At 34.1% G+C, this 27,883-nt stretch overlaps 1 protein-coding gene and 1 long non-coding RNA gene across 19 annotated transcripts in view; one reads left to right on the top strand and one right to left on the bottom strand.

Moving 5' to 3' along the window:
• Positions 1-5,642, top strand: part of cep126 (centrosomal protein 126) — a 37,148-nt gene extending 31,506 nt beyond the window's left edge. For 7 of the 17 annotated variants that reach the window (XM_073930018.1, XM_073930019.1, XM_073930017.1 and 4 more), the window contains one exon: positions 3,514-4,096. In XM_073930018.1, coding sequence (XP_073786119.1) covers positions 3,514-3,600 — 87 coding nt within the window. In that variant the 3' untranslated portion in view covers positions 3,601-4,096. Of the gene's footprint in view, positions 1-3,513; positions 4,663-5,387 lie in introns of those variants that run through there. The other 10 variants (XR_012394082.1, XR_012394079.1, XR_012394077.1 and 7 more) reach the window with 3 other exon arrangements.
• Positions 5,643-21,568: 15,926 nt separating this feature from the next.
• LOC137488321 (uncharacterized) lies at positions 21,569-24,337 on the bottom strand. 2 transcript variants are annotated; one of them, XR_012394073.1, is made up of 6 exons: positions 24,278-24,337; positions 23,852-23,957; positions 22,791-22,917; positions 22,531-22,621; positions 22,174-22,216; positions 21,569-22,076 (listed from the first exon to the last, which is right to left on the bottom strand). It is a non-coding gene; the product is annotated as an uncharacterized lncRNA (long non-coding RNA). The 2 variants fall into 2 exon arrangements; XR_011007334.2 differs by lacking the exons at positions 21,569-22,076; positions 22,174-22,216 and having other exon boundaries at positions 22,560-22,616.
• Positions 24,338-27,883: the final 3,546 nt, after the last annotated feature.

Raw genomic sequence — 27,883 nt, 5'->3', positions numbered from 1 at the left:
TGATCATTTTCCTTAAAAAAAACCATCTCTATCTAAGTGAGTGCGTGATTAAATGTTGAATGTGATGAGTTTTCAACAATACTAAATTGAAACTTTATTTTTTTATATAGGGTTTAATAGTTTTTTGTTATTAAAATTGAAAAATTGAAGTTCCTGTTTCGAAACTTACAGATAGATGGCTAATTTGTATGTCATTAATATGTTCAGTGCTAAGGTAAATAAACACTTTTGGCACTTTTTATTAGTTTTGTTTTTATAAATACCGTACCGTGCCATTCATACCGAGGTATTATCATACCGTAAAATTCTGATACCGTTACATCTCTATTTGATATAATATGACACTTTCTCTGGTATTGGAAATATTCCTCAGAGATTTTAGTCCATATTGACATGATAGCGTCACGCAGTTGCTGCAAATTTGTCCGCTGCACATCCATGATGCAAATCTCCTGTTCCACCACACCCCAAAAGTGCTCTATTAGATTGAGATCTGGGGACTGTGAAGAGGTATTTGAGTACAGTAAACTCATGTTTAAGAAACGTTTTTGTAATGGCATGTTATCCTGCTGGCAATAGCCATCAGAAGATGGGTACACTGTGGCCATAAAGAGATGGACATGGTCAGCAACAATATTCAGGTAGGCTGTGGCATTGACACAATGCTCAATTGATACTAATGGGACCAAAGTGTGCCAGGAAATGATCCCGCCCACCATTACACCACCAGCCTGAACCATTGATACAAGGCAAGGTGAATCCATGCTTTCATGTTGTTGACGCCAAATTCTAACCCTACCATCCGAATGTCGCAGCAGAAATGGAGACTCATCAGACCAGACAACGCTTTATCAATCTTCTATTGTCAAATTTTGGTGAGCCTGTGCGAATTGTAGCCTCAGTTTCCTTTTCTTAGCTGACTTGAGTGGCACCCAATGTGTTCTTCTGCTGCTGTAGCCCATCTGCCACAAGGTTCGATGTGTTGTGCATTAAGAGATGCAGTTCTGCATACCTCGGTTGTAACGAGTGGTTATTTGACCTACTATTGCCTTTCTATCAGCTCAAAACAGTCTGGCCATTCTCCTCTGACCGCTGGCATCTACAAGGAATTTGCGCCCACAAAACTCCCACACACTGGATATTTTCTATTTTTTAGGCCATTCTCTGTAAACCCTAGAGATGGTTGTACGTGAAAATCCCAGTAGATCAGTGTTTTTCTGAAATACTCCGATCAGCTTGTTCGACACCAACAACCATGCCGCATTCAAAGTCACTTAAATCAGCTTTCTTCCCCATTCTGATGCTCAGTTTGAACTACAGCAGATCGTCCTGACCATGTCGACAGACCTAAGTGCATTGAGTTGCTGCCATGTGATTGGCTGATTAGAAATTTTGCGTTAACGGGCAGTTGGACAGGTGTACCTAATAAAGTGACCGGTGAGTGTACTATACATTCACATTCATGTAGAAACATGCATATGGGTCAAAAGCAATAATGAGTTTTCAAATATTAAATCAATAACAGTGTAATACAGCCTTTCCCCCAGCCGTTAGAATGTGCTATGTCATTACAGAGTGATATCTAGTGCATTTTTAGCACGACTTGTTGAAAATATCATTCAGTGTAACAGAAGTGTATTTACAAATAAACAACTTTAATGAACAAAAAGAGTATTTAAAGAGTTTCTGTTCAAAAAGGATTATTAGCTCAATTATTACTCATCCTCAAGTGATTCTAAACCTTTATGAGTTTCTTCTGCTAAACACAAAAGAAGACATTATTAAAAGCTGAAATCCTGTAACCATTGACTTTTATAGTAGGAAAAACAAACGCTATGAAAGTCAATGGTTACAGATTTCCAGCTTTTTTTGAAATACCTTTATTTTTTGTTCAGCAGAATAAAGAAACTCAAAAAGGTTTGGCATAAGTGAAGGCGGAGAGTATATGATGAGGTTATTTTCAATATTGGGTATCCCCTAATGCAGATACCAAAATCCCATATTTGACTCATTTGCAATGTTTGTACAGTTATGTAGAAGAAATATCAGTTTGACATGATATGCAGTGTGTTCTTTTATGAATATTTCTGTTTGTAACGTTTGTAAATTTTCACCATAGTTTCAAAAAAGTCTGGAAAGTGGTTCATTCCAGCTTTGTTTAGGTGGTAGTGTCGAGTGGCAAAAGAGGAAAGGGTTTGCATGAAAAGAGCAGTTTCATTACCTATACGTGCTGATTTTCACAGCAGCAAGACAAACACAGAAGCAGGGGAGATAGACAGTGATTCGGAGAGCAGAATCTACAGCGGACCTTAGAGCTGTGTGGAAGTGGAGGATTTTCAGTCCATAATATTGTCGTGATATTAACATTCTGTAAACTTATAAAGTATCATTTTGACCAAGGTACAATTGAAGTCAGAATTATTAGCCCCCCTGTATTATTAGCCCCCCCTGTTTATTTTTGATTGTTTATTTCTGTTTAACGGAGAGCAGATTTGTTTCAGCACATTTCTAAACAAAATAGTTTTAATAACTTATCTCTTATAACTGTTGTATTTTATCTTTGCCATGATGACAGTAAATAATAATTTCATTCATTTATTTTCTTGTCGGCTTAGTCCCTTTATTAATCCGGGATCGCCACAGCGGAATGATCCGCCAACTTATCCAGCAAGTTTTTACACAGCGGATGCCCTTCCAGCCGCAACCCATCTCTGGGAAACATCCACACACACACACTCATACACTACGGACAATTTAGCCTACCCAATTCACCTGTACCGCATGTCTGTGGACTGTGGGGGAAACCGTAGCACCGAGAGGAAACCCATGCGAAGTCAGGGAGAACATGCAAACTCCACACAGAAATGTCAACTGAGCCGAGGTTCGAACCAGCGACCCAGCGACCTTCTTGCTGCGAGGTGACAGCACTACCTACTGCGCCACTGCCTCGCTTAAATAATAATTTACTAGATAATTTTCAAGACAATTCTATACAGCCTAAAGTATCATTCAAAGGCTTAACTAGGTTAATTAGGTTAACTAGACAGGTTAGGGTAATTAGGCAAGTTATTGTATAATGATGGTTTGTTCTGTAAACTATCGAAAAAAAAATAGCTTAAAGGGGCTAATAATTTTGTCCTTAAAATGGTGTTTAAAAAATCAAAAGCTGCTTTTATTCTAGCCGAAATAAAACAAATAAGACTTTCTCCATAAGAAAAAATATTATCAGACATACTGTGAAAATTTCCTTGCCCTGTTAAACATAATTTGGGAAATATTAAAAAAAGAAAAAAATTCAAAGGTGGCTAATAATTCTGACTTCAACTGTATATATTACAGTATATAGAGGAAAAATTGTTAGTTTTCCATATACGGAAGTGTATTATGTAATATACTGCATTCAACATTTCATAATGTTTTGTCAGGGTTTGGCCATGTGTTGAGGGGAAGTGATTTGTGACCTGCTCATATATCATATTTATGTCCTTTCTCTCTCTGTTCTCATTCCTGTAGAAGCAGCAGTGTGAGACTGTGAGTGTCTGCACGCGAAGAAGAGGAGCTTCTGCTGAAAGTCATATCCGAACACAACAGCGTTTCTGACTTCACCTCCTATCATCCACCACTCCCTCAACAGCACTTTCAAAACCTTAAGACCTCATGATTGCTGAAGCGCACTTAAAAACTGTATGTGAAAGGTACAGAGACATTATTAGATTTTATCATATGTGTAAACTGATTCTGGAAGCACACATAGTGCTTAAAGGGTCAGTTCACGTTTAAAGGGAAAATTGCAGTGAAACCTGAAACACATATGAAGATGTTTTTGATAAAACCTAATAGTTTTCCATTCTTTCATTGAAAGTCAGTAGAAACAAAAACTTTGAAGGTTCTCAAATGCTATGTAGTGAATACATATGAATCAAGGAGGTTTTTTAAGACTTGTTGAAACTAGTGCTGTCAAACGATTAGTCACGTTTAATTGCTTCCAAATGAAAAGTTTACATTTATCATATTTATTGTTTACTATATAATTGCACACTCACAGAAACACACACATATATGTGTGTGTGTGTTTGTATATCAACGCAATCTTACGTCAATTCGTTACTTTCTGATTTGGTGGCTAATTCGTATAAATGCGTACAGTTCCAGTCATAGAGTGTAGTACAATTTGCTCATCACCCAATGGCGGTTGGGTTTAGGGGTGGGGTTGGTTGCCATGCCTCCTTTTTAAAATCCTAAAATTTGTACGAATTAGCCACTAACCAAACATAAAATAGTTACATTTTTTTTCGTTAGATCAGGCTGTGTGTGTGTGTGTGTGTGTGTGTGTGTGTGTGTGTGTGTGTGTGTGTGTGTGTGTGTGTGTGTGTGTGTGTGTGTGTGTGTGTGTGTGTGTGTGTGTGTGTGTGTGTGTGTGTGTGTGTGTGTGTGTGTTTGTGTATTATATATACTACCGGTCAAAGGTTTGCTCACCAAGGCTGCATTTATTTCATCAAAAAACAGCACAAATAGTAAAATTGTGAAAAATAACTGTTCAAAGTTTGTTTATTTAATAATTTAGTTTAATAGTTTATTTAGTAATTTAATAATTTATTCCAGTGATTGTAAAGATGAATTTTCAGCTTCATTACTCCAGTCTTCATGAGTCATGTGATCCTTCAGAAATCACTCTAATATTATTTATTTTTGTTGTTGTTATTATCATTATTATTAATATTATTATTATGATTGGTAATAGTAATGAAAGCAATAATGACTGGAAAAATCTTTTCATTTGAAAATACATACAATAAGTAATATAAATAAATATTTAATAAATAAGTATTTTACAATTTGTTTATTTTTTACATTTAATAAATGCCGCTTTGATGAACAGAATACTTTAATTATTAAATAAAATTTATAATTTACTTAAACAAAAAATGACTTATATTTATATTAATATAAAATATGTATTAGATATAAGAGATTTATATCTAATACAAATTTTATATTAATGTAAAAACACATGTCATTGTTTGTTTTACATATGTTTTTATTTATTTAAACAAATATACATGTGTGCAAATATATTATGTAAATATAAACTTTTTTTTGGAAGTTGTTAAACATGAATAATCAGTTGACGGAACTAGTTGAAACATGATCGTTTTATTTGATGAACACATTTAATTTGGTATTTTAAGTTGGGATTCCATGCTTATTTTAAGTTCTGCACTATTTGTATGTGGGTTTATATGGAAACAATGACCACATTAAATATTTTCATCATATATATGTATTGGTTGTATCTCGTCATAATTGTTGCACTGTTGCATGCACTTCTAATGGAGAGACAGAATCCTGTTTCATTAAAATGATCTTCATTTGTGTTTTAAACTAAGGACTGACGGGTTCAACCTGACCTGATGGCAAGTAAATGAAGATGGAACTTTCCTTTTTTATGTTGTAAAAACTCAAGTTAAGAAAATGTATTTTATGTGTTCATGCATTATTGGCCTTCTGAAGGCTCATATTTATTTTTTACTTTAGGATTCTTAATATATTTTCATAGGAATCGCTGCTCATGTATCCATTGTAATATTTTTATTCTATACCACCTTTGCTCTCGAGGGAAAATAAATACATTTGGAAAGTTTTGTTTTGCTTTGTTTTCTCAGTGTCAAAAGAGCATAAAGGACTTTTTGTGCAAGTTGACCTCAGTCAAGTGTCGGTTAAGCATAAAAGATACAGATTTACTTTGTAAAATCGTGACAGGTTTTTCTGGGTGTGTATTTTACGTTTGAGCGTGTGTGTTGACCTGTGTTTGTGTATGTGTGTGTGTGCATGCATGGGAAAGCTTATCTAGGTGTGTGACAGTGACATTTGAAGTACTATTAATTACGACAGCGCATTGCAGACTTGCCGCACAGGCTTTGCAGGAAAACGAAGTCAAAACCAGCACTATACTTTATCCGGATGCTCTTGTCCCATCACCACCCTGTAACTGTCATCATGTCAGGTAACCCTTATGTAATACTGTTCTGCACAATCAGTTGATTTATTAAGTCAAGACTGAAAAAAAAAAAAAAAAAAATATATATATATATATATATATATATATATATATATATATATATATATATATATATATATATATATATATATATATATATATATATATATATATATATATATATATATATATATATATATATATATATATATATATATATATATATATATATATATAGAGGTGAGGCAGTGGCGCAGTAGGTAGTGCTGTCACCTCACAGCAAGAAGGTAGCTGGGTCGCTGGTTCGAACCTCGGCTCAGTTGGCGTTTCTGTGTGCAGTTTGCATGTGCATGTTGCATGTCAATTGGGTAGGCTAAATTGTCCGTAGTGTATGAGTGTGTGTGTGGATGTTTACCAGAGATGGGTTGCGGCTGCAGGGTATCCGCTGCGTAAAAACTTGCTGGATAAGTTGCCGGTTCATTCCGCTGTGGCAACCCTGGATTAATAAAGGGACCAAGCCGACAAGACAATGAATGAATGAATATATATATCCATTCATTATATATGAATGAATATATATTTAAAAACAGTACCTACATTGTACTGATAGTGTGACACCAACAGATTCTGAACCACTTTTTGCTCATAACTTTGCTTTTTGGTCATTTGTTATTGTAGAATCTTAAACATTTAGTATTAAGTTTACAATTGTACAACAGAACAATTAGTAGTTTGAGATTTTCAGTATTAAAATTGTGATTTTTCATTTTCTTTTATTGATTGGAAAACGTATACACTACCTGACAAAAGTCCTGTCACCTACCCAAGTCTTAGAAGCAACAAATAATAACTTGACTTCTGGTTGATCATTTGAAATCAGAAGTGGCTAGCAGTTGAAGTCAGAATTATTAGCCCCCTTTTAATTTTTTTTTCCTTTTTTTAATATTTCCCAAATTATGTTTTACAGAGCAAGGAAATTTTCACGATATGTCTGATAATATTTTTTTTTCCGGAGAAAGTCTTAGTTGTTTTATTTAGGCTTGAATAAAAGCAGTTATTAATTTTTTATGAACTATTTTAAGGTAAAAAAAAAATTTAGTTTTTTTCCAACTGTCTATAGAACAAACCATCGTTATACAACCCTCTCTTCAATGGGGGGCAGATCATTTAGTGTTATTGCACCCAAATTCTGGAACTCTCTACCACGCTCACTCCGCTCTGCTAATAATATCTCTGAATTCAAATCCTTACTTAAGACTCACTTATTTTCTGAATGCTTCGCTTCTGATCTGCCAAACTGACCACTTAATCTGATCCACCACTACTCTGCTCATATGTCTCTTAGGTCTTGTTTGTGTAATTCCAGTTTGTTATATTTGACCTCATGTATGTTTGTTTATCTTTTTGTTGCATTCCTTGTAAAGTGTCCTTGAGCTTTGGAAAGGGGCTATATAAATAAAAATTATTATTATTATTATTATAACTTCCCTAATTACCCTAACCTGCTTAGTTAACCTAATTAACCTAGTTAAGCCTTTCAATGTCACTTTAAGCTGTATGGAAGCGTTTTGAAAATGATCTAGTAAAATATTATTTACTGTCATCATGGCAAAAATAAAATAAATCAGTTATAATAAATAAGTTATTAAAACTATGATGTTTAGAAATGTGTTGACAATCATGTTTAGAAATGTCCATTAAACAGAAATTGAGGGAAAAAATAAACGGGGGCTAATAATTCTGACTTCAACTGTACATGAATGGCAAATGCCTCTAGTTTATGCTTATTTTACCTAAATAAAATATGATCATTCCTTGATTTTTAATGATTTAATTAGGACAGTAAACTCTGACTTTGCTTAGACAAAAGTCTTGTCACCTAACAGAAATAATGTACAGTATAGAATATAAAGTCTTGAAGTGGAAAAGAATTAATATTGTGTATGACTCCCATGATCTCTGCAATGACACAAATAACATAATTAAAGTCATCTGGAATGGCAAAGAAAACGTTCTTGCAGGACTCCAAGAGTTAATCAAGATTCTTTGGATTCATCTTCAATGCCTCATCCATCTTATCCCAGACATGCTCAATAATGTTCATTTCTGGTGACTGGGCTGGCCAATTCTGGAGCGCCTTGACCTTCTTTGCTTTCAGGAACAATGATGTGGAGGCTGAAGTATGAGAAGAAGCGCTATCCTGCTGAAGAATTTGCTCTCTCCTGTGGTTTGTAATGTAATGGGCAGCACAAATGTCTTGATACCTTATGTTGATGTTGCCGTCCACTCTGCAGATCTCTCGCACGCCCAAACCATGATTTTTTCCTTCACCAAACTTGACTGATTTCTACCTTCTGCCACTTTTCCAAACTTAAGAAGTCGGGTTGTTATTTGTTGCTCTTACAACTGGGTTTGACAACAACACTTTTGTCAGGTAGTGTATATTCACCATTTATTTGATCAAGTTACGCAGTAATTTTGAATATAATGCTAATAATTAAGATCTTAGAAAATGCTAATGTTAGGTCGATAACACTGAAAGCCTATATACCACCCTGCAATCCCAAAGACATGGTCCCTGAATGCATGAACGTGCAACAGCCAACATCATTATACCTCATAATACATAACGTAACATTCATCAGAGAGAACAACTTCATAGTACAGTTAAGTACCATAGCAAACTTTAAAGAGCCCATATTATACATGAAATAGGGTCATATCTTGGTTGTAAGAGTCTCCAACAACAGTCTAATATGCATGCAAGGTCAAAAAACACTTTCATGGTCTTATAATCTGCATTTATTTTTACCTAATTATCCCAGCGACTCCTGTATGAATCGTCCAGTGATTCATTTGTTCCCAAACCCCTCCTTTTCTAATCTGCGCTGATTGGACCGATGACAGTCTGTCGCGATTGGTCGACTGCCTTCAGTCAGAGAGGGAAATGGCCAATAGCTAATCAGCAATTTAAAAAGTAATCACAGTTCATACACGCTCGATAGTGTAGGCGTGGATTTTAGCTGCCACACTATGGCGAGTGGATAGTGCCACGGATAACCGAACGAAGGAGACAGTCGTGTACTCGCCATACCACACACACACAAAAACACACACACACCTCCGGATGACAACGCTCCCGCTTCCGCCCGCACCCGCCAGGTTTTAGCCTGAGAACCCGCTCCGTTTTCTGCCCGCCGCGCCTGGTCCCGCTAGAGCGGAGAACACAACCAAAAATCACCCAGTATACAGTCCAGACAGCCAAGCTGTCTGTATAAACACATACACACAGCACAAAGTTCGTTCGTTCGCTCTCTCTCTCTCTCTCTCTCGCTCTCTCTCATACGCTCTCTCATACCAAGCAGACTCTCTCTTTCTAATTCACATAGCAATATCCGTGATATTGCTAGACAGCCCGCTCCCGTCCCAAATTAAACCCGTTACCGACCGCTAGCCTCCCGCGATTTATTCGGAAATTTATTCCCGCGGCTGTCCCCGCGCCAGATTTCTGCGGCGCGGGAATAAATTTCCGAATAAATCGCGGGAGCAGAACTCTAGCACGAAGCTCCATAAACAAACAGCACGCGTCGCGTTTTTAACGTGACTTTGCACGCGATAAGATAAAATATCCAGTTAACCTGATACAGTACACGCGGTTACAAGTAACAAATCACAACTAAATACATTTGCAAGCTAGAGTCAACGAGGCAACAACTTTAACCGCACGTACTTACACTTGAGAAATGGAAGAAACCCATCCTGACGTGCATCAGTTACTCTTTACTGATCCTTCCTTTAACAAACTCAGATGAAGTATTCTTTGTAGCATGTAGCTTCCAGAAGTTTCCAACTGCTTGGTTATAATGCTGAGGTTTCATCTTTGGGTAGAGACTCAATATATCCATCTGCAGTGTGACTTCAATCAACCGGCATGTTTGTGTGTGTGTGTGTGTGTGTTTGTGGGTGTGTGTGTGTCTGGGTTTCTGCGTCAGAGGGCGGGGCCTCAGGTTTGAAATCTCCCGGGTTTGCGCGTGCACGTGAATAACTTGGTTTCGTTCGTACGTCATGGCGAAACACCTAATGAATCGTGATCAAGGCGACTCGTTTGAAGCACTATGAGTCGACTCTTTTATAGATGAATCAACAGTTTTAAACACTGTATTCTTACAGATTTAAGCCTTAGCTGGATACTTCACTTCACTTAGAGCTGTGTTACACACTACATGGAGGGGAATTTTCAAAAACCCATAATATGGGCTCTTTAAAAAAAGAAGGCAGGTTGTTGAAGTTTGTCTTTCATCCTCTGTCCACATCCGTGAACACGCAATGATGTAATCTTTCTGCGCCACAGCGTGTATGCTCTTACTTTTTTGTATGATATGCAGGACGGCCTATTGTAATGTTCAGACCGAACATTTTGATTGGATAAACTTTTCTTGGTCCGACGCCTTTCACATATTAAAATACATGGACTACATAATTTAATGATTGCTATCAGGATGTAAAGAGACTTTCAACCCCATAATAAATTTTTTTTATGCAGAAAGTCGCTTGTTGCACCTTTAATTGCAATGTTTATTTTAACAGCACATATTAGCCTTAATGTAATTAGCTTAAAAGTTAATACACAGGTAAAAAAAAGATTTGTTTTGGTCATCTTTAATCAAAACTGACCATTTACTTCTGCACTGGAATGGCAGTCCTTCTCTAATGATGTCAGTATGACGGATTGGGGGTAATATGCTCAGCCACCCCACTCCTACCGTTAGTTTGCTTCAAGTGAAAGATGAGAGGAAGAGGCCAAAAATAAATCTTAGGTCTCAATATTGCATTCAGTCAGAAATACGTCTTCATATTGAAATAAAAGACTGGAACCACTTTCCAATCATCACAGATTTGAAAGTTCTATTTGTTCCTTATTAATTTTAAGCTTCATCTCTTCAGTCTTTATTGCTACAGGATGCTTTTGAAATCGTTAATTTGTTCATTTGGCACTTAAGAAATATTTGATATTTTGATCAGTGTTGAAAATAAATTTTATTAGTTTTTTTGATGAACAGAAAGTTCAGAGCAACCAAATTTATTTGTAATAACACTGTATCATAACCTAAATATATACCAATACTTTAAAATATGTTTTAATTTAAAAGTTTTAATTTCATAATTATTTTTTTTCTGAAAAAAAGTATTTAATTTTTTTTTTTAAAGGTAATGTCAATTTGATTTGTTGTTATGTAATGAGCATTGACTCCAACTAAATAATTTCAATAAAGGAAAATCAAATAAATCTACATTTCCGAATTATTTATTGTGCTCTGTCAATGTATTCACAGAATAACAATTGCACATTGACTACAATGATTTAGCAGTTTTAAGATACAGAACACTGAATCATAACACCAAACAATGACTTGAGACTTAAGGAAGTTTTATGGAGCCACCCAAAAAAACGTTAAAAAGGTTGGCAATCAAACATCCCACAATAATTGATGATCATTGAATGAAGATACAAAGGTCATTACAGTAAACAAATACCTACGCAAAATAGTTTTAAGCAACTTTAAATTAATAGTTTTATACTTTTCCCCTTTATTCCCGTTCTTTGCAGTGCTTCAAGGGACCTTTTTTTTTTTTTTTTTTTTTTTTTTTACAAAGTCTTATACATTTTAAATTTTTTCCCCCAAATTTTTCATATACATTTTTGTTTCAAGCATTGTAATGTAATTACTTTAATATTGGCAAGTTTTGGGTCATGGCCTTTTACACTTTAAAATGTACTTTTAATAAACCTCTATTGGAAAAATGTATGGGAAAATATTGGGCATTAGTGAAGCAGATGGGTTCCAGATTGAAAAACACAGTGTAGAAAATGTAATTTTAACAGTAAGTCTTAAAAGAAAGAAGCTGTTGTGAGCTCTAAGGTTGGTAAACATTTGTTTATATTTAGATTAAAGGAATAGTTCCCCCAAAACTAAAAATTCCATGATTAATTGTTCTGTATCACCCTTCACTTGTTTCACTTTTGTTTTCAAAGATACTTAAAGGTTAACTTTTAGTACAGATGTCAGTGGTTAAGTGTTTCCAACATTCAGTTTAATAGAAAAAAGAAACTCATAAAGATTTGGGACCACTTGAGGATGAGTAAATGAAAAAGGGAAAATAGAGAAAACACTATAGAAAATAGTTTCTGTGCGGAAAATGCCTGCAGTAAGAGCTGTCAAGCAACAAGCAGAAACTACACATGTACATAAACGCATATTTTGAAGTACATTTGAAATATATTGTTTCTATAAATACAATCAACAACTTTAAATAAATAATTGAAGCATTTTAAATCAACTTAATAATTGTAATTTTCATATGCTTGAAATCAAAGTCTGTAATGTTTTGATTAACCTTGCAGCTGCCCAGTAAACACAAAACATTCCCAATTATTCTCATATGATTCTTGTTTATTTCCCATTTGGTATTTTGGGCAGAACCAGAGCATTCTAGTAACATTGTAGTAGAAACCGTATATTGACATTCCCAGAACTTTGGAAGAAATATTCTATAACCTAGAGGAAACTTCTTTTTGCACAAGGAAAACTCTCCTGGCTTGCCAACAAGGACCAATTTTGGTAACTAACATCTTGTTCATGTATTTGCTTTATGTAACATCAGGAAGACTTTACCTATCAGAGCATGCTGTTCAACTGCTTGTCAAAGCTCTTGTTCAGTCCAGGGTACATTGCAGTGGTTCACTGGCCTCCCAACCATCTCAAATCAGGCCTCTGCAGCTGATTCAGAGTGCAGCAGCAAGAGCGCTCTTTAACAAACTGAAAACAGTGCATGTCACCTTTATTGATCAGTTCTACACTGGCTGTTTAACAGATTTCAGGTCTATTGTACAATTGAAAAAAGTCTTTGTTGAATTTAAAAGTCAATTTGGTCATTTTTCTATACATTGTTTTATCACGTTGTTCCACATCTTGTGTTGGGCTTTTTCACTACCATTGTCACAATCACCAGCGACCTCTAACCACCAGAGGTCGCTGGAAAACATTCACTCTCATAGAACTACAAATCTGCTTGTAAATGGACTACATATTCAGTCATGCCACACACACACACCTGCTTCCTCATTTAGACTGATTACACTCTCACCACCTGAGGATTGTCAAAGACTGATTACACACAGTATTTAAGCAGCACACACACTCATTCTCATGGCCAAGTCTTGTTATCTGCCACTAGTAACACTACAATGCGATTTCCCAGTCTTGTTATCTTGTGTACTGACCGTTAGCCTTGTTAGCCTCTTTGTCTTTGCCTGCCGCCTGCCTTTCTGACCTCTAGCCTGTATTCGACTGTGATTCTGGACTGTCTCCAAATACCTGTTTGCACCTTTGTTGACCATCGCTTGCCTGACTTTGATTAAACCTGCATGTGGATCCAAAACTCCAGTTGTTTGTGTCACTCCCTGACGTTCCAACCATTTTATTCCTTTCCCTCTTGTCAAATGGACTGTATGTGGCTGTTTTTATGTCAGCTAAGATATACACACTCAACGGCTTTTATCACAGTAGGTACACCTTTCTAGTACCAGGTTGGACCCCCTTTTGCCTTCAGAACTGCCTTAATCCTTCGTGGCTAGATTCAACAAGGTACTGGAAATATTCTTCAGATACATATTGATATCAGTTGCTGCAGATTTGTCGGCTTCACATCCATGATGCTAATCTCCCGGTCCACCACATCCCAAAGGTGCTGCTGCTGTAGCCCATCCGCCTCAAGGTTCGACATTTTGTGCCTTCAGAGAAGCTCTTCTGCATACCTCGATTGTAACGAGGGGTTATTTGAGTTACCATTGCCTTTTTTCCTCTGACCTCTGGCATCAACAAGGCATTTGCACCCAGAAAACTGCCACTCACCAGATATTTTTTTTCTTTTTTGGCCCATTTTCTGTAAACCCTAGAGATGGTTGTGCATAAAATTCCCAGTATCAGCAGTTTCTGAAATACTCAGACCAGCTCGTCTGGCACCAACAACCATGCCACATTCAAAGTCACTTAAACACCTTTCTTCCCCATTCTAATGCTCGGTTTGAACTGCAGCAAGTCCTCATGACCGTCACTGTAAAAAAATAAAAGTTGATGCAGCTTAAAGTTGACTTGCTGCACAGATTTTTAAAGAAGCGTGTGACAACTCAAAGCTTTACACATCTGGACAAGCACATTCTATACTCCAATCAAATGTTATTTAAAATAAAACTATGCAGATGGCACATGGATCAGGAATTTGAACACTATCCTGGCTGGCCAAAACCTGCAGGAAATCTGAAGCAATTTTTAAAAAAATGCAAGCTTCAATCAATTCTGAGATATTTCAATTGAATTCAGCTTTATTTGTATAGCGCTTTTACAATGTAGATTGTGTCAAAGCAGCTTTACATAAATGGTCATAGTAACTGGATCAGGGTAGTTCAGTTTTTAGTGTTTAAGTTCAGTTCAGTTTAGCTCAGTTCAGTGTGGTTTGAAGTCATTATTGAGAGTCCAAACACTGAAGAGCAAATTCATCGACGAGTAGCTTTTCAGATCCTGAACCATGCAAGCCAGTTGGTTGCATTTGCATTTAATTCAGCGATTACACAACAGTTTCCTGTTCCTGTCTTTAAGTTGATTATAGGTTATAGAGATTCAGCTTTTACGTCAATGAAAGTCAGGGATTTTGATGTTTGGCTTATATAGTTTGGCAAATAATCCTGTGATTGGAAAATTGTGGTGTGAATGATGGATCTCACATGATTGGCAGGTAGTCTGACTCTGACGATAGTAAATAGAGAGCAATTACAAGATGTTGTTGCAAGGCAATTTTTTGATGAATTTTTGCACGTTTCTTAAAAAAAGAAACAAGCGTCCATGTTGCTTTCATACTTACTTCCTAATAGTTAAGTAACAAACGTTACTCTTTCGAGAAGAACCGCAGCTTTAGGCTTCCTTCGACAGAACATGTTAGCTGTTGTGTTTTTTTAATCACTGCCAGTTATCCAATGCAATGATTAACTTTAGGCTTACAGGATCCCAGTGCTTACTTAACCGCTCATGCAAAAGAGAAAGAAGAACACCCTCATGGGTTCATGCTATGCACGGTTTAAGATTGTGTCAGGGAAGGGTGCAGTTTCTCCTCTCCGGTCAGCCTGCCGTGGCTTGTCGCAGCGGGTGGAGGAGGTCCCTGCACCTTTGAAGAATTTGGCAGAGATTGCCTTTGCTCTTTGAAATGTGTCAAATTGAAATGTATTGCAAGAACACACTTGCTGAACAGGTTTTCCGCACGGTGTGCGTCTGTTCTGTACTGTCTGTTTCTCACCTCAATTTCTCTCTCTCCACTTGACAGGGGGAGGTTTTCCTGCGTTGATGGATTTTAGGTGTTTATGTTTCCAGTTTAAACACTCAAAGAATGACGTTTGCTGTTTGTTCAAACTATTTATTTAAAATGAGCAGAAACAACACAAAAACAACAACGTTTTTGGGACAACTTAATTGCTTTATTTTCAGCCTACTTAAATCTGTAAAAACGTATAAGTTAACTTCATTTCTTCGTGTTGTCCAAACACAAATCGACTGTTTGGAAGCCAGCATGTTTTACAGTGTATTCAAACAATTTTCCTACTTAAATCAGCGCACAGGCTGTTGACGACTACACTGTATAACCCAATAAGTTAAGGCAACTCAAACTGTTTGAGGAAATCGATTACTACAAACCATTTGAGTTAAAAAAATAATCTGTATGAGTACTCTGAACTCTTTTCAAATCAGTAGAATTAACTTTCAGTAACTCATTTAATTTGATAAAGTTGATAGTTGGGTTTTACAGTGCATGTGTGTTACTGTGTGTATTATATGAATCACAACGAATAATTAGCTATAATTTTAAAGGTGACTACTAGATATTAGTAAATCGAAAACAAAACAATGTATTACCTCAGATGTGGTTAATTGCCGAAAAACCTAAAATGACTTAAGACAGCTGTTTTTTGGAGCACAATTTTAGTTTCTGGAGTTAATTTAGTATTTTAGAAATATTTCTGCACTATAATTATGAAATCTGATTTTTTAAAATGAAGTAAATACACACAAAAGAAAGGGCTTGGCCATTTCCTTGCCTTTGTTATAATAGGATCAGTCAGCAGTCAGTCAGTTTTTGACAGATGTTCATGTTAAGCAACAAAACACTGCAATTAAACCAACACAGACACGATAAACTTGGGATTAAGAGATGACTGCGGTTGTAGCCATGCAGAAGAATAGCAAAACCAATGGAAAAAAATTAATGACTTGCCTTGGAACTGTTGTTTAAAATTGGTAATAAAAATGTGTCAGAGAAAATATGTTATGCAATTGTTTTTTTAACACAATAATTTGATTCAATTTAATTAGAAGCTAATACTAAACTTGCATAACATTAATTAGGATAATATGAGTATCACGTTAACACAATGATCCAATCGTCTGAACTCTGATTGGCCTGTAGAGGGCGCACAAAAGCTCTTGTTTCCATCTAAACAGGGGCTATGGAAGCATTTCATTATCCAGATTTAATCACAGACATTAATAATAAAACAAATAAGTTTTATGTGAAAATGTTTCTAAAAAATATCAGATTATTACGGCATATTTTATATCTAGAGTTCAATATGGAGATCTTCCAGTGCAGTATGTCTCCCCTAAATGGTTCAGGGGCGGATTTAGTGATTTTGGGGCCCTAAGCAATTCCAGCCATGGGGCCCAACAGTTCTAAAATGCACCTTTTGTATTTACATTTTTTTTTATTGTTTTTAATTATTATTTTTATATAATTCAATTTCCTTTTCAACATTTTATCGTTATGCAAAACAATAATAATAACATGTAAAGCACCTTATAAAACTTTTTATACGGTTTGTTTTCTTAAAATTTATTCACAACTAAAAAACTAAATCTTTACTTATTTGACTGCTAGACTGGTCCAGGATTGAAGGTGGGGGAAACATTTGTGCAAATGTGATAGATACATTAAAATTAGAATTCTTAAACCCTCACCATACAAAGTATAATAGAAAACAATGTTATATATAATTTATAGGTATCATTTATACTTCTAGATATTTATTTGGAGTCCGTCGGAGTTCCTGGCTCCCTAATCGGATGCTAACCTTGCTTATTGGTTAAATCTGCCCCTGCCTAAATGAAATGCTTACAATTTTTTGAGAACAATTTTGTTTTTAATAGAACATAGCAAAGAGATCTTTTGAAGTAAAATATAATTTATAGTATAATTTTTCATCTTATAGTGTAAGTTTCTGAAAGTAAAAATAACTTAATTTGTTTGAAAACATGTTACTCTGATGTGCTTTCATGTTTCATGTATATATATATATATATATATATATATATATATATATATATATATATATATATATATATATATATATATATATATATATATATATATATATATTGTTTTGCAGCAAAGGTCTTTGGTATTGTTCATGTGTAAAAATATGAAATATTTAACTTTTGGTTTTTTAATTCTAATCATAATAGTTTTAATAACTCATTTCTAATAACTGATTTATTTTACCTTTGCCATGATGACAGTAAATAATATTTGACTAGATATTTTTCACTTCTATACAGCTTAAAGTGACATTTAAAGGCTTAACTAGGTTAATTAGGTTAACTAGGCAGGTTAGGGTAATTAGGCAAGTTATTGTATAATGATGGTTTGTTCTGTAAACTATCTACAAAAATTTGCTTAAAGGTGCTAAATATTTTGACCATAAAATGGTGTTTTAAAAAAGTTACAAACTACTTTTATTCTAGCTGAAATAAAACAAATAAGACTTTCTCTACAAGAAAAAATATTATAAGAAATACTGTGAAAATTTTCTTGCTCTGTTCAACATCCTTTGGGAAATATTTTTAAACAAAAATTTTTTAATTATTAAAAGGAGGGCTAATAATTCTGATTTTAACTGTATATCGCCCATACATAAAAAAACACTTCTAACCACATTTTAGCTGAATGTGCAGCATCTCTATCTCTATTGGAGGTGTCAGTGTCAGTATGATTAAAAAACACTACGATATTTACTATAAATGACTATATTCATGTGGGTGCCTGATGAATAAAATCTGCTACTTTTTTCTAGTCCATTTACCTTGAACATTTATGTTTATTATGTATTTGTTTAGAAAGGGATTAAGCCAAGAAGAAAATGATTACATTTATTTGTTTAAGATACCCTTTTTGCCTCATTATTAATGCCTCATTATTAAATTGTTAAAATGACTATAATAAAATGAAATATTCTTAAGAATAAAATATTATGTGTTTATTGGAAGAGTATACTTGCATTACAATTACCGCAATAAATTATTTTGCTTTATATCGTACCACAAATCAATAGATATTGTGACAGGTCTAATGTTGAGACAACAAATGTTGTTACTTTAACTTATTTTAATAATGTAATTTTAATTTCTTATACAAATTTTAACTTAATATTTTAAGCAGTTTGACTGATGAAAGTTAAAGCCTGATAAAGTTTTATGACGATTAGAAAAGTGACTACATATGGTAACTAAAAAAAAATAAATAAAGGTAGTAATCTTTTTTATTGTGTAAAATGTGAATAACAGCAAACAAAAAACATTGCTTTGCTTTTTTTATTTACTGTGTGGTTTTACTTACTTTGTATGGTATGTGCACTTCTATAGTTTATTTACAACAAACACAGTAACATAAAACAATCACATTCACTCATTAATTAATGAGCAGAACTGTTTTACTATCCTGAAACCACTGACACAAAATTATGTTCAGTAACGCTTCCGTTTCCCGTGTAATACTGATGTCAACAATTGTCCCAGGCTCAAAGATGTCGGGACATGTTGACTAAATGATGGAGTCCCCTCAGGACAGCTGAGTGGGTGGTCTCCCTCAGGCCTGGGCAGGACAGACCCCCGAGCTAACTTCAAATACTGCCGCAGTCATCTCAGGATATTTGCCACTCTTCAATGACACATCCGATTAATGAAGCACATCTTCACAAAGTTGGAATTTGAGGTTTTGCAGGAGTTACATTATGATAATAATGCAATTTCATACAACACAAATAAAAAAACAGACTATAAGACTTTTTTTAGATCAAATTTAATTTATGTTTTGCTCTAAATTCCTAAAAAAATATGATTCCATATGCGTCTGCTATAGTTAACCTTAGAAATCAGGTTTTTTTTTAATAAATGGTGCAAATTAATATCAAATAGAGTTGTTTTATATCTGTTGTTAATATTGTAATATTTTTGAGAAAGCTTGGAGGTTTTATGTTTCAAGTGTTCAAGTAAACTTGTTCAAAAAAAATCTGTTTAGACTTATATTGAACTGATTTTGAAAATCAAGCTAAATCTTGTACAACTTAAAACCATTAAGCCCAAACATTTACATTTATTTTGATATTTTAAATTAACACTATTTTTTTTTACAGTCTGAAAATTACAAAGTAAAACTTACAAAAAGTTAATTACATTTTTTACACGGTTTTGAGTTGGGTAGCAACTTTTCAAAAAGTACACTGTAAAAAACATGTGTGATCTATAAGTCATGACAACATATTTTTATGTTATAAAATCAAGTATATCATATTTTTAACTTTTAAAACTGACTTTTTTAAGTCAGTGTCACACAGCTTGTTCACAATTCCTTTGGGAGTTTTTTTGGGAGACCACTTAATTGTTTTATGTTCATTCTTAAATCATTGCCTATATTTGTAAAAACAATTAAATTAACTTAAGTAAACAGAGTGAAGCAATTGTGTGGAAGACTGCATTTTTGAGAGTATGTTATTTAAGTTAAAATGACTTAAATTGTTAATTTGATTCAACTTAAAAATGTGATTCGGTTCTAATGTAAACACTTTTCAGTAGCAATGTTGGGACAAGTGCATTTTTTACAAAAATACCCCACATCGATTGCCCCATAACCTTTATTTCTGAGTGGATATTAATTTATTTAAATGAGTGAATTATGGATCCACTTAATTCCTTGAATTTAATGTGATGTTTTAAATCAGTTCAATATAATGCAAGTTGGATGCATGTTTTTTAAAGAAATTAAGGCAGCGACTCATTTTAATACATAAAAGTCTCACAACTGCAATCGTGGTGACATAAAATAGTCAAGTTTAATTTAATAATTAATTTGAATTATTTAATTATCACTGAACAAGGTTTTTAAATGAACAACTAAAAGAAGCTGTTTAACTAAAATAAAAATACCAATAAAATTGTTTTCTATATTTAATTATCACTGAACAAAGTTTTTAAATGGCATACAACTAATCGAAGATGATTAAATCAAATAAAAATACCAATAAAACTGATTTCTATATTTAATTATCACTGAGCAAGGTTTTTTAATGGCATACTGTACAACTAATCAAAGCTGTTTAATTTAAAAAAAAAAAAAACAATAAAACTGATTTCTATATTTAATTATCACTGAACAAGGTTTTTTTTTAATAGCATATAACTAATCAAAGCTGTTTAACAAAAAATAATACCAATAAAATTGATTTCTATATTTAATTATCACTGAACATGGTTTTCAAAATGGCATACAACTAATCGAAGCTGTTTAAATCAAATAAATATACCAATAAAACTAATTTATATATTAAATTATCACTAAACAAAGATTTAAATGACATACAAATAAAAGAAGCTGTTTATCTAAAATAAAAATACCAATAAAATTGTTTTCTATACTTTATTATCACTGAACAAGGTTTTCAAAATGGCATACAACTAATCAAATCTGTTTAATTAAAAAAAAAACAATAAAACTAATTTCTACATTTAATTATCACTGAACAAAGTTTTTAAATGAGATACAACTAATCAAAGCTTTTTAAATCAAATAAAAATACCAACAAAACTAATTTCTATATTTGATTATCACTAAACAAAGTTTTTAAAATGGCAAACAACTAATCGAAGCTGTTTAAATCAAATAAAAAGACCAATAAAACTACTTTCTATGTTAAATTAGGTTGAAAAAAACCCTCAAATGTTAGCACTTTTAGTACAGCAACATGATCACAAATCACATTCGTTATTCTAAGTATTTATGAAAAGTATATTTCACCGGTGGTCAGTGAATGATTTCACACTACTAATAAAAGATGGTTTTACACTTCACAATTCCCTTTCTCCCATACATTCAATTCCAAATCACTAGAGTTTAATATGGAGATAATTGAGAGCAGAATCTAAATGACAAGGGATACACAGCAAAATATGGGGACCCAAAACAACTCTATGGGTGTTAATTTCAACACTTTGAAAGTGTCTCATGGGGTCCACTCAAAACAGAGTTAAATCAACACTTTCAAAAGGGTTGGCACATTGACACCGAAGTAAGGGTTAATTTTAACTCTGGGCAGAGTTAAAAAATGTAACTATATTTAACACCGCCTGGTGTAATATATTATTTTATTTAACTCTCTTGAGTGTAAATATGGTAAAAAAAACTCAAATAGACTGTAAATTACAAAAGAAAAAACATTTTATTTGAAAACATTCACCACTTCAACAATTCATTCAGTTTTTAAAATGCAACAATGTCAAATATGCTTTAAATGTTTTATTAGTACAGACAGTATCAACAAAATATGTATGACCAGTGCTCAAAAAGGCTGTTTTAGTCCTTTGGTCCAAACTTGATGTTTCATCAGTTTTCTTCTGAACGCATAGTTTTCTTCTGAAATTACATTTTAAACAACTTGGCGTGCAAATCTTTCACTTCTGGTGTTTCCTTGGTCCTCCATATCAAACACAGCAGTTTAAATGAAGGTATAAATGCTGGAAACTTGTGTGAAAGCAAACTGGAGCTAGGAAATCTCATCAAGCATGTCCTGTGAATGAAGTGCTTCCCAGCCACAGGATGACCTTTTTATCCATGACGATGTAGCAGCTGCTGATCGCTCGTCTGGTAGTTCCTGATGCACGGATATAGGGTGATGCTCTTCTAAGAACTCTTCAAGACTCCAGCATGACTAAGATAAATGTTTGAAAACAAATTGCAATCAAATTCTATGATATATTTAAAAGAACATTTAAAGTAAATAAAACATTCAAGAAATCTAAACTCACCTTTTGAAAATCTTCATGATGATCCACAACTTGACTCTCCCAGCTGGTTGAGGTGACAGGATATGGAAAAGTAGAAAAAACACATACATCACTGTTGGATCTCCAAAAACAATTAGGTTAATCACTATGACTAGAACTGGAAAAACAGACAGCTGTCTGTCCAGAATCCTGAATTTAACACAACACTTGGAGCAAAATTTAGAGGAGCTTAAAATCTTTTATATCATTTAGTGATGCTGACTTCCCCAAAATATTGGCCACAGTGTAAAAAATATTCATAAACTTACAGTTTTCTGTAAGCGTGTGCGTGTGTGTGTGTGTGTGTGTGTGTGCGTGCGTGCGTGCGTGTTTCTTTACCAGATTCAACTTGTTGGGCCCTTTCAGAACCAGTATTGACGCCACCTTTACTGGAGTCTAGCAGATGTTTCAGGTCCAAATATAATCTTAACTATTAGGATAAGCAGAAGAGGAAAAGTGCAAAGCAGAGCAAAACATTATTTAAGTAACAGTTCACCCACAATACAAAACTTATCACCTTCATGTCATTTGTTATTCTCTAATGCTCTAATACCCTCTCAGCTTATTGTGAAACAAATACAGAACTTTATCAAACATACCTTCATTATTATCACCACATATGACCAAGAAGGTGTGCTTGGTCATTTCACCAACTCTGGAAATACACCATCCGTCTCTAATCAGCCACCGTCACAGGGTCTTGTGTTATTGTATAGAGAACTGTGGCTGTTAAAAAACAACACATTAGTATCTAACACATATGCATAACCTTCAGATAAAAAAAGAGAGATGAACATCACAAAGTATGCCTCACACTTTTTCAGATATATTTTGATTCAGATGTTGATTATTGATAATAAATCTACAAATCAAACCTGTATCATCATTAGGCTGCTCAAATATGAATCAGTTGATTAATTTTACAGACAGGTGGCTGTTTACAACGCACTAAATTGTCTTTAAGTTTAAGTTTAGCCTATAGTTTTAAGCACAATATCATGCGGGAGAAAAAGCTTGACTAAGATGTTCCTGACTACAGAAATAGCCTAACTTACTAACGTCAGACATCCCGAGTTGGGAAAAGTCATTTTCGGGGGATACAGAGTTGATTTGCGGGAGGTAGCGGGAGAGATGAGTACCTGAAGAGCGGTGGGGTAACTTGCGCGCGACGTACCTAAAGAGCGGTGGGGGTGACTTGTGCGCGACGTACCTGAAGAGCTGGGAGGGATGCGGTGGAGAGGGGTGTGCAAAGTGTTTAATGACCGGGCGGGAGACGCGCGATTTCCGGGAGATTATCATTCATTTGCGGGCATCTACTTAGGCATCTGGGAGTCTCTGTGCATTTGCGGGATAACGTTAACGTTAGTCCCGCAACTTCCGGGAGACTTCTGTAATGTCAAATGTCTGAGAAAGTGCAAACGCGGTCATTTAAAGACATTAATGTTAACATTCCGACTTTAATGGTTGTCAACACTTAATATAATTCAAGCGTACGTTATCACGCGAGTCTATGGACTAACGGTATATGGACGGCCACGAATGAACCAGTTTAAAAGGGCTGCGGTGTTTAAAATAACCAAATTAACATACACGGATAACAAACAATCATATGTTTTAGTCAGGAAGCCTTTTACAAGTAAGCATATGTTCATTTACTCACCAGATATGTTTTAGAAACTCTCCAGAGCTTATGGAAACCGTCCTGTGTTGCCGTTAGCATCCGGGCAGAGTAGGCTAGGCGCTCCGGGGAATCCCTCGCTAGTTTGCTTCGAATTAAAGGAGAAGTGTCGATTTTATTTTACAGATGGGTAACAACGCACAAAATGGCATTAAGCGTGACAGAAATGTGTTGAACATGTACATTTGATGTTTTTATGCACTATGTATGCGTGAGCACATATAAAAACATTCTTGAAAAGAAGTCGATAGTAATGCAGTTAAGCTAGATACACAAACGACCATGAATGAACCGCAGAAGATTAAAATTGTCACTACATTCTAAAGTTATTAACTTAACAATATGTTTACAACTGTATTTCCTTAAAGAAAGTCAGTAAAATACCAACATTTAGGTAGTTTGACTCACCAGTTGCTGTTCTAAACTTCAGATGGAAAATGGCGTCTGGAAAATTCTTCAGTGACTGGGGCTGCATGAATTCCCGGATGTTGGAAATAACACCACCAAGTGTAAAAAAGATAACTCCTTGATTTCGCACTGAATAAAATCAATTCTAACTCTTATTATATTCATTTATCAAAATCTAACTCTTTAACGTCAACACTTTACTCTGAAATGCTTCAACACCGAGAATTTAACTCTGATGAATTTGCTGTGTAGACTGAAAACCACGCAAATGTGGTTGATTATATATGGCTTGCAGAGACAGTTCGTGTTAGGGCTGGATATTGGTTGGCTGGTTAAAAGGGGGAGAAAAAAAGTACAAAGTAACTTTTTTAATCCATTCATCATGCTCTTACAGTCCCTGCAGCGGATTAAAAGGGCTTCATAATCAGTCACTCAATGTTAAATGTATGGGAAAAGAGCCGGGCTCAGTCTTGACAAAATGATTTCTCAATGGACCGGGAAGCCTCATTTACATAACAATTATGGGAACTGCATGGGACTACTTTTCTGCGCCTTTCTACATAATGAAAGACAATTTATTTCTTTATTCATAAAGAAGCGAGTGCTTGAACTTCACTGGTGTATTTTTTGTATAATCAGATTTATTCTGTGATGAGTGACACTTCACGCCAGAAGCTAAATATGAATAAAAATAAGTGACACCCACTAAAGACACATAAAAAAGAGCTTTGATTAAGCACTATGTTATAAAAGCACAGAGAAATGATGTGTCATGATGAATGTTTTATTATTTTTATGAGCCTATTTGATGATACAGATTAGGAGTTGTTATGAAAACATTGATTTATGTGTATTGCTAAAAATGATAAACATAAAAAATATTTTTATTAATAAAAAGCTTGATAAAAAAAACTATTATACAGATCAAAAAATATTAACATGCATGTTTTTTGTTTTTATTAAAATTGTTGTAACGTTTTGAAAGTCTCTTTTCTTCTTTTTTTTCAATTAAAACTACAATACAAATATAACAAGTGTGAAATATTTAACTTATATAATATATATAATGTATACAATCATATAAAATAAGGGTTTTCAAAGTGAGTCTACACTGTAAACCCCAACAGTCAACTTTATCAAATGAAATAAGTGTAGTTGACTCAAAATTGACTGAAAGTTAATTCTACTCATTTGAAAAGAGTTTTGAACTCAGTGTTGAAGGTAATGAGTTAATAAAACACCTAATTATTTCAACTTAAATAGAGTAAGTTCAAAGTACTCATGTAGAATAGTTTTATAACTCAAATGGTTTGTAGCGATCGATTTCCTCAAACGGTTTGAGATGCCTTAACTTGGTTTTACTGTACTCAGTTGGTTTAAGTTTTCTTAATTTATTGAATTTTGCTGTGTTCAAATTGCTTCGTTTACTCAAATGAATTAAGTTCACAGTACTCATTGTTGCAATCGGTTTCCTCAAATGGTTCAAGTTACCTTCACTTTTTGGGTTTTACAGTGTATAAAAACTTTAGTCCAGGCTTCAGTGTCAAATGATCTTTGTAAATTATTTTAATATGCCAATTTGCTCATCAAGAAGCAGGTGGACTATCATTATAAACAATTTGTTGCTGCAGTTTTACTCAAATAGTTGTGCTACTATTTTAAACCATAACTATAATGAATATTACAACATTTTAAATGATTATTTATCATAAATAAATAACTTTCAACTCCATCTTAAAAGGTATCTAATCTTAAAAATTAACATGTGTTTAGTTTCATCAAAGAAAGCTTCTTTTTTTTTACCACTGGTAATATTATGAATGATTGGATCATATTTGTAAATGATCATGTACTGGCATGAAGACACTAAAACTCTGAATTACATAAATACAATAAGTTCAATTATAAATAATATTAGAGATCAAAACCTTTTTAAATTTGAAATATAATTCACAACTATTATACTGTATTTTCTTTATGAAATACAAAGTGAAATTGAAAATGCAATAATGAATTTTAATCTTTCCAAGCTGTTGTGGATTTAGAAGTACTTTATTAATGACTATTAGACTAATGACACATGCACATCATGGGCCCACACAGAAAGAATGTATGGAGCCAGATCAGTCTCAAAAATAATACATTTGCATTCATAAAAATCATATATGCACAGCACAAATTATAAATCTACAACTCCAATTCTTATATTCAAAACATAATTCATATTCTTATGAAAACATAATTCAATTTAAAACCAAAAAGTAAAAATATTTCCCTCACACCTATACATCTTACCTAAACACATTTAAAATGTTTACACAATTATGTATATATGAAGTTCTTGGATTACTTTCCTCATGCATTTATGTTAGATTCATGACATCTGAGGCTCACACCAGCATGGAGTCCTTCGAATTCGTGAAGTATTTTTGAGACCTTCCTGGCAGGATATGATTCGTACACACCTTTTTTTGGAGGATATTCTGTTTTGCCAATTGCAATGAGTTTTTAATCCACCAATAAAAACACTCCTCACTGAACAAACTCAAGAAGTTTCACCCTTTAATTATTATTATTTTACATAAAATAAAATCAATTAATTTTAGCAGTATTAGAAAGTTGTTATTAAAATAACGTCATAGTAAGGTGTTTTAAGCTATTTTATCTTGACAGACTGGCACAAATATATATATATATATATATATATGTATATCATACTTGGGCATCTTAGCATGTCTGACCAGCTCTCATAATCTGTGGTAAAACTGTCAAATTACAAAGCATAGAGCGAATGAATTTGTAGTGACCAGCAGACTCGACTTCAGTGTACACCTAATATATATGCGACATCCATAAATTAAATAATCTGAGTAATGTTATACATCAGTAATATTAAGTATGATGATCTTCTGATACCACTGATATCAATGCATTGAGTAGCAAATGTTACTAAACAAATCATTGATTCAAACGAGTCAGTTAAATAAACGACTCATTCATTAATACAATTGCTGCTTCCCAATTCGCATACTATCCATCCTAAATAGTATTTGAAAATAGAATTAGTATGTCCCAAACTGTAGGATGTTGATAAGAGTATGCCAAAGGTACCCGGATGGTTTTCTATTTCCGGTAAAAATTTTATGTGTAGAAGCGTTCATACTCTAACCACTGATATTGGCCACAATACGTTGCGTGTTGGACGTAACTTTGATTAGGACTACAAACACGGGTGAAAAGTGTAAATAAACTACAAACAAGACGGATGCTTGAGACCAACCATCAAGTAGAGCAGGGGTGGTCAACCCTGTTCCTGGAGAGCCACCTTCCTGCAGATTTCAGTTGCTACCCATATCAAACACACCTGAACCAATTAATTAGGACCTGAACACAACATGATAATTACAGGCAGGTGTGTTTGATATAGGTTGCAACTGAAATCTGCAGGAAGGTGGCTCTCCAGGAACAGGGTTGGCCACCCCTGAAGTAGAGGCTTCGGTAAAGATGTTTGTATGACTGTTAATTAATATCTAGCCCACTGGAAAATATTTAAATCACATTTTTGTTATATTTCATCTGCACCAATACTGAACTTATATAAAGATG

This window comes from Danio rerio, chromosome 18, assembly GCF_049306965.1.
Source record: "Danio rerio strain Tuebingen ecotype United States chromosome 18, GRCz12tu, whole genome shotgun sequence".
Lineage (NCBI taxonomy): Eukaryota > Metazoa > Chordata > Actinopteri > Cypriniformes > Danionidae > Danio > Danio rerio.
This window is presented reverse-complemented; position numbering and strand designations above follow the sequence as displayed.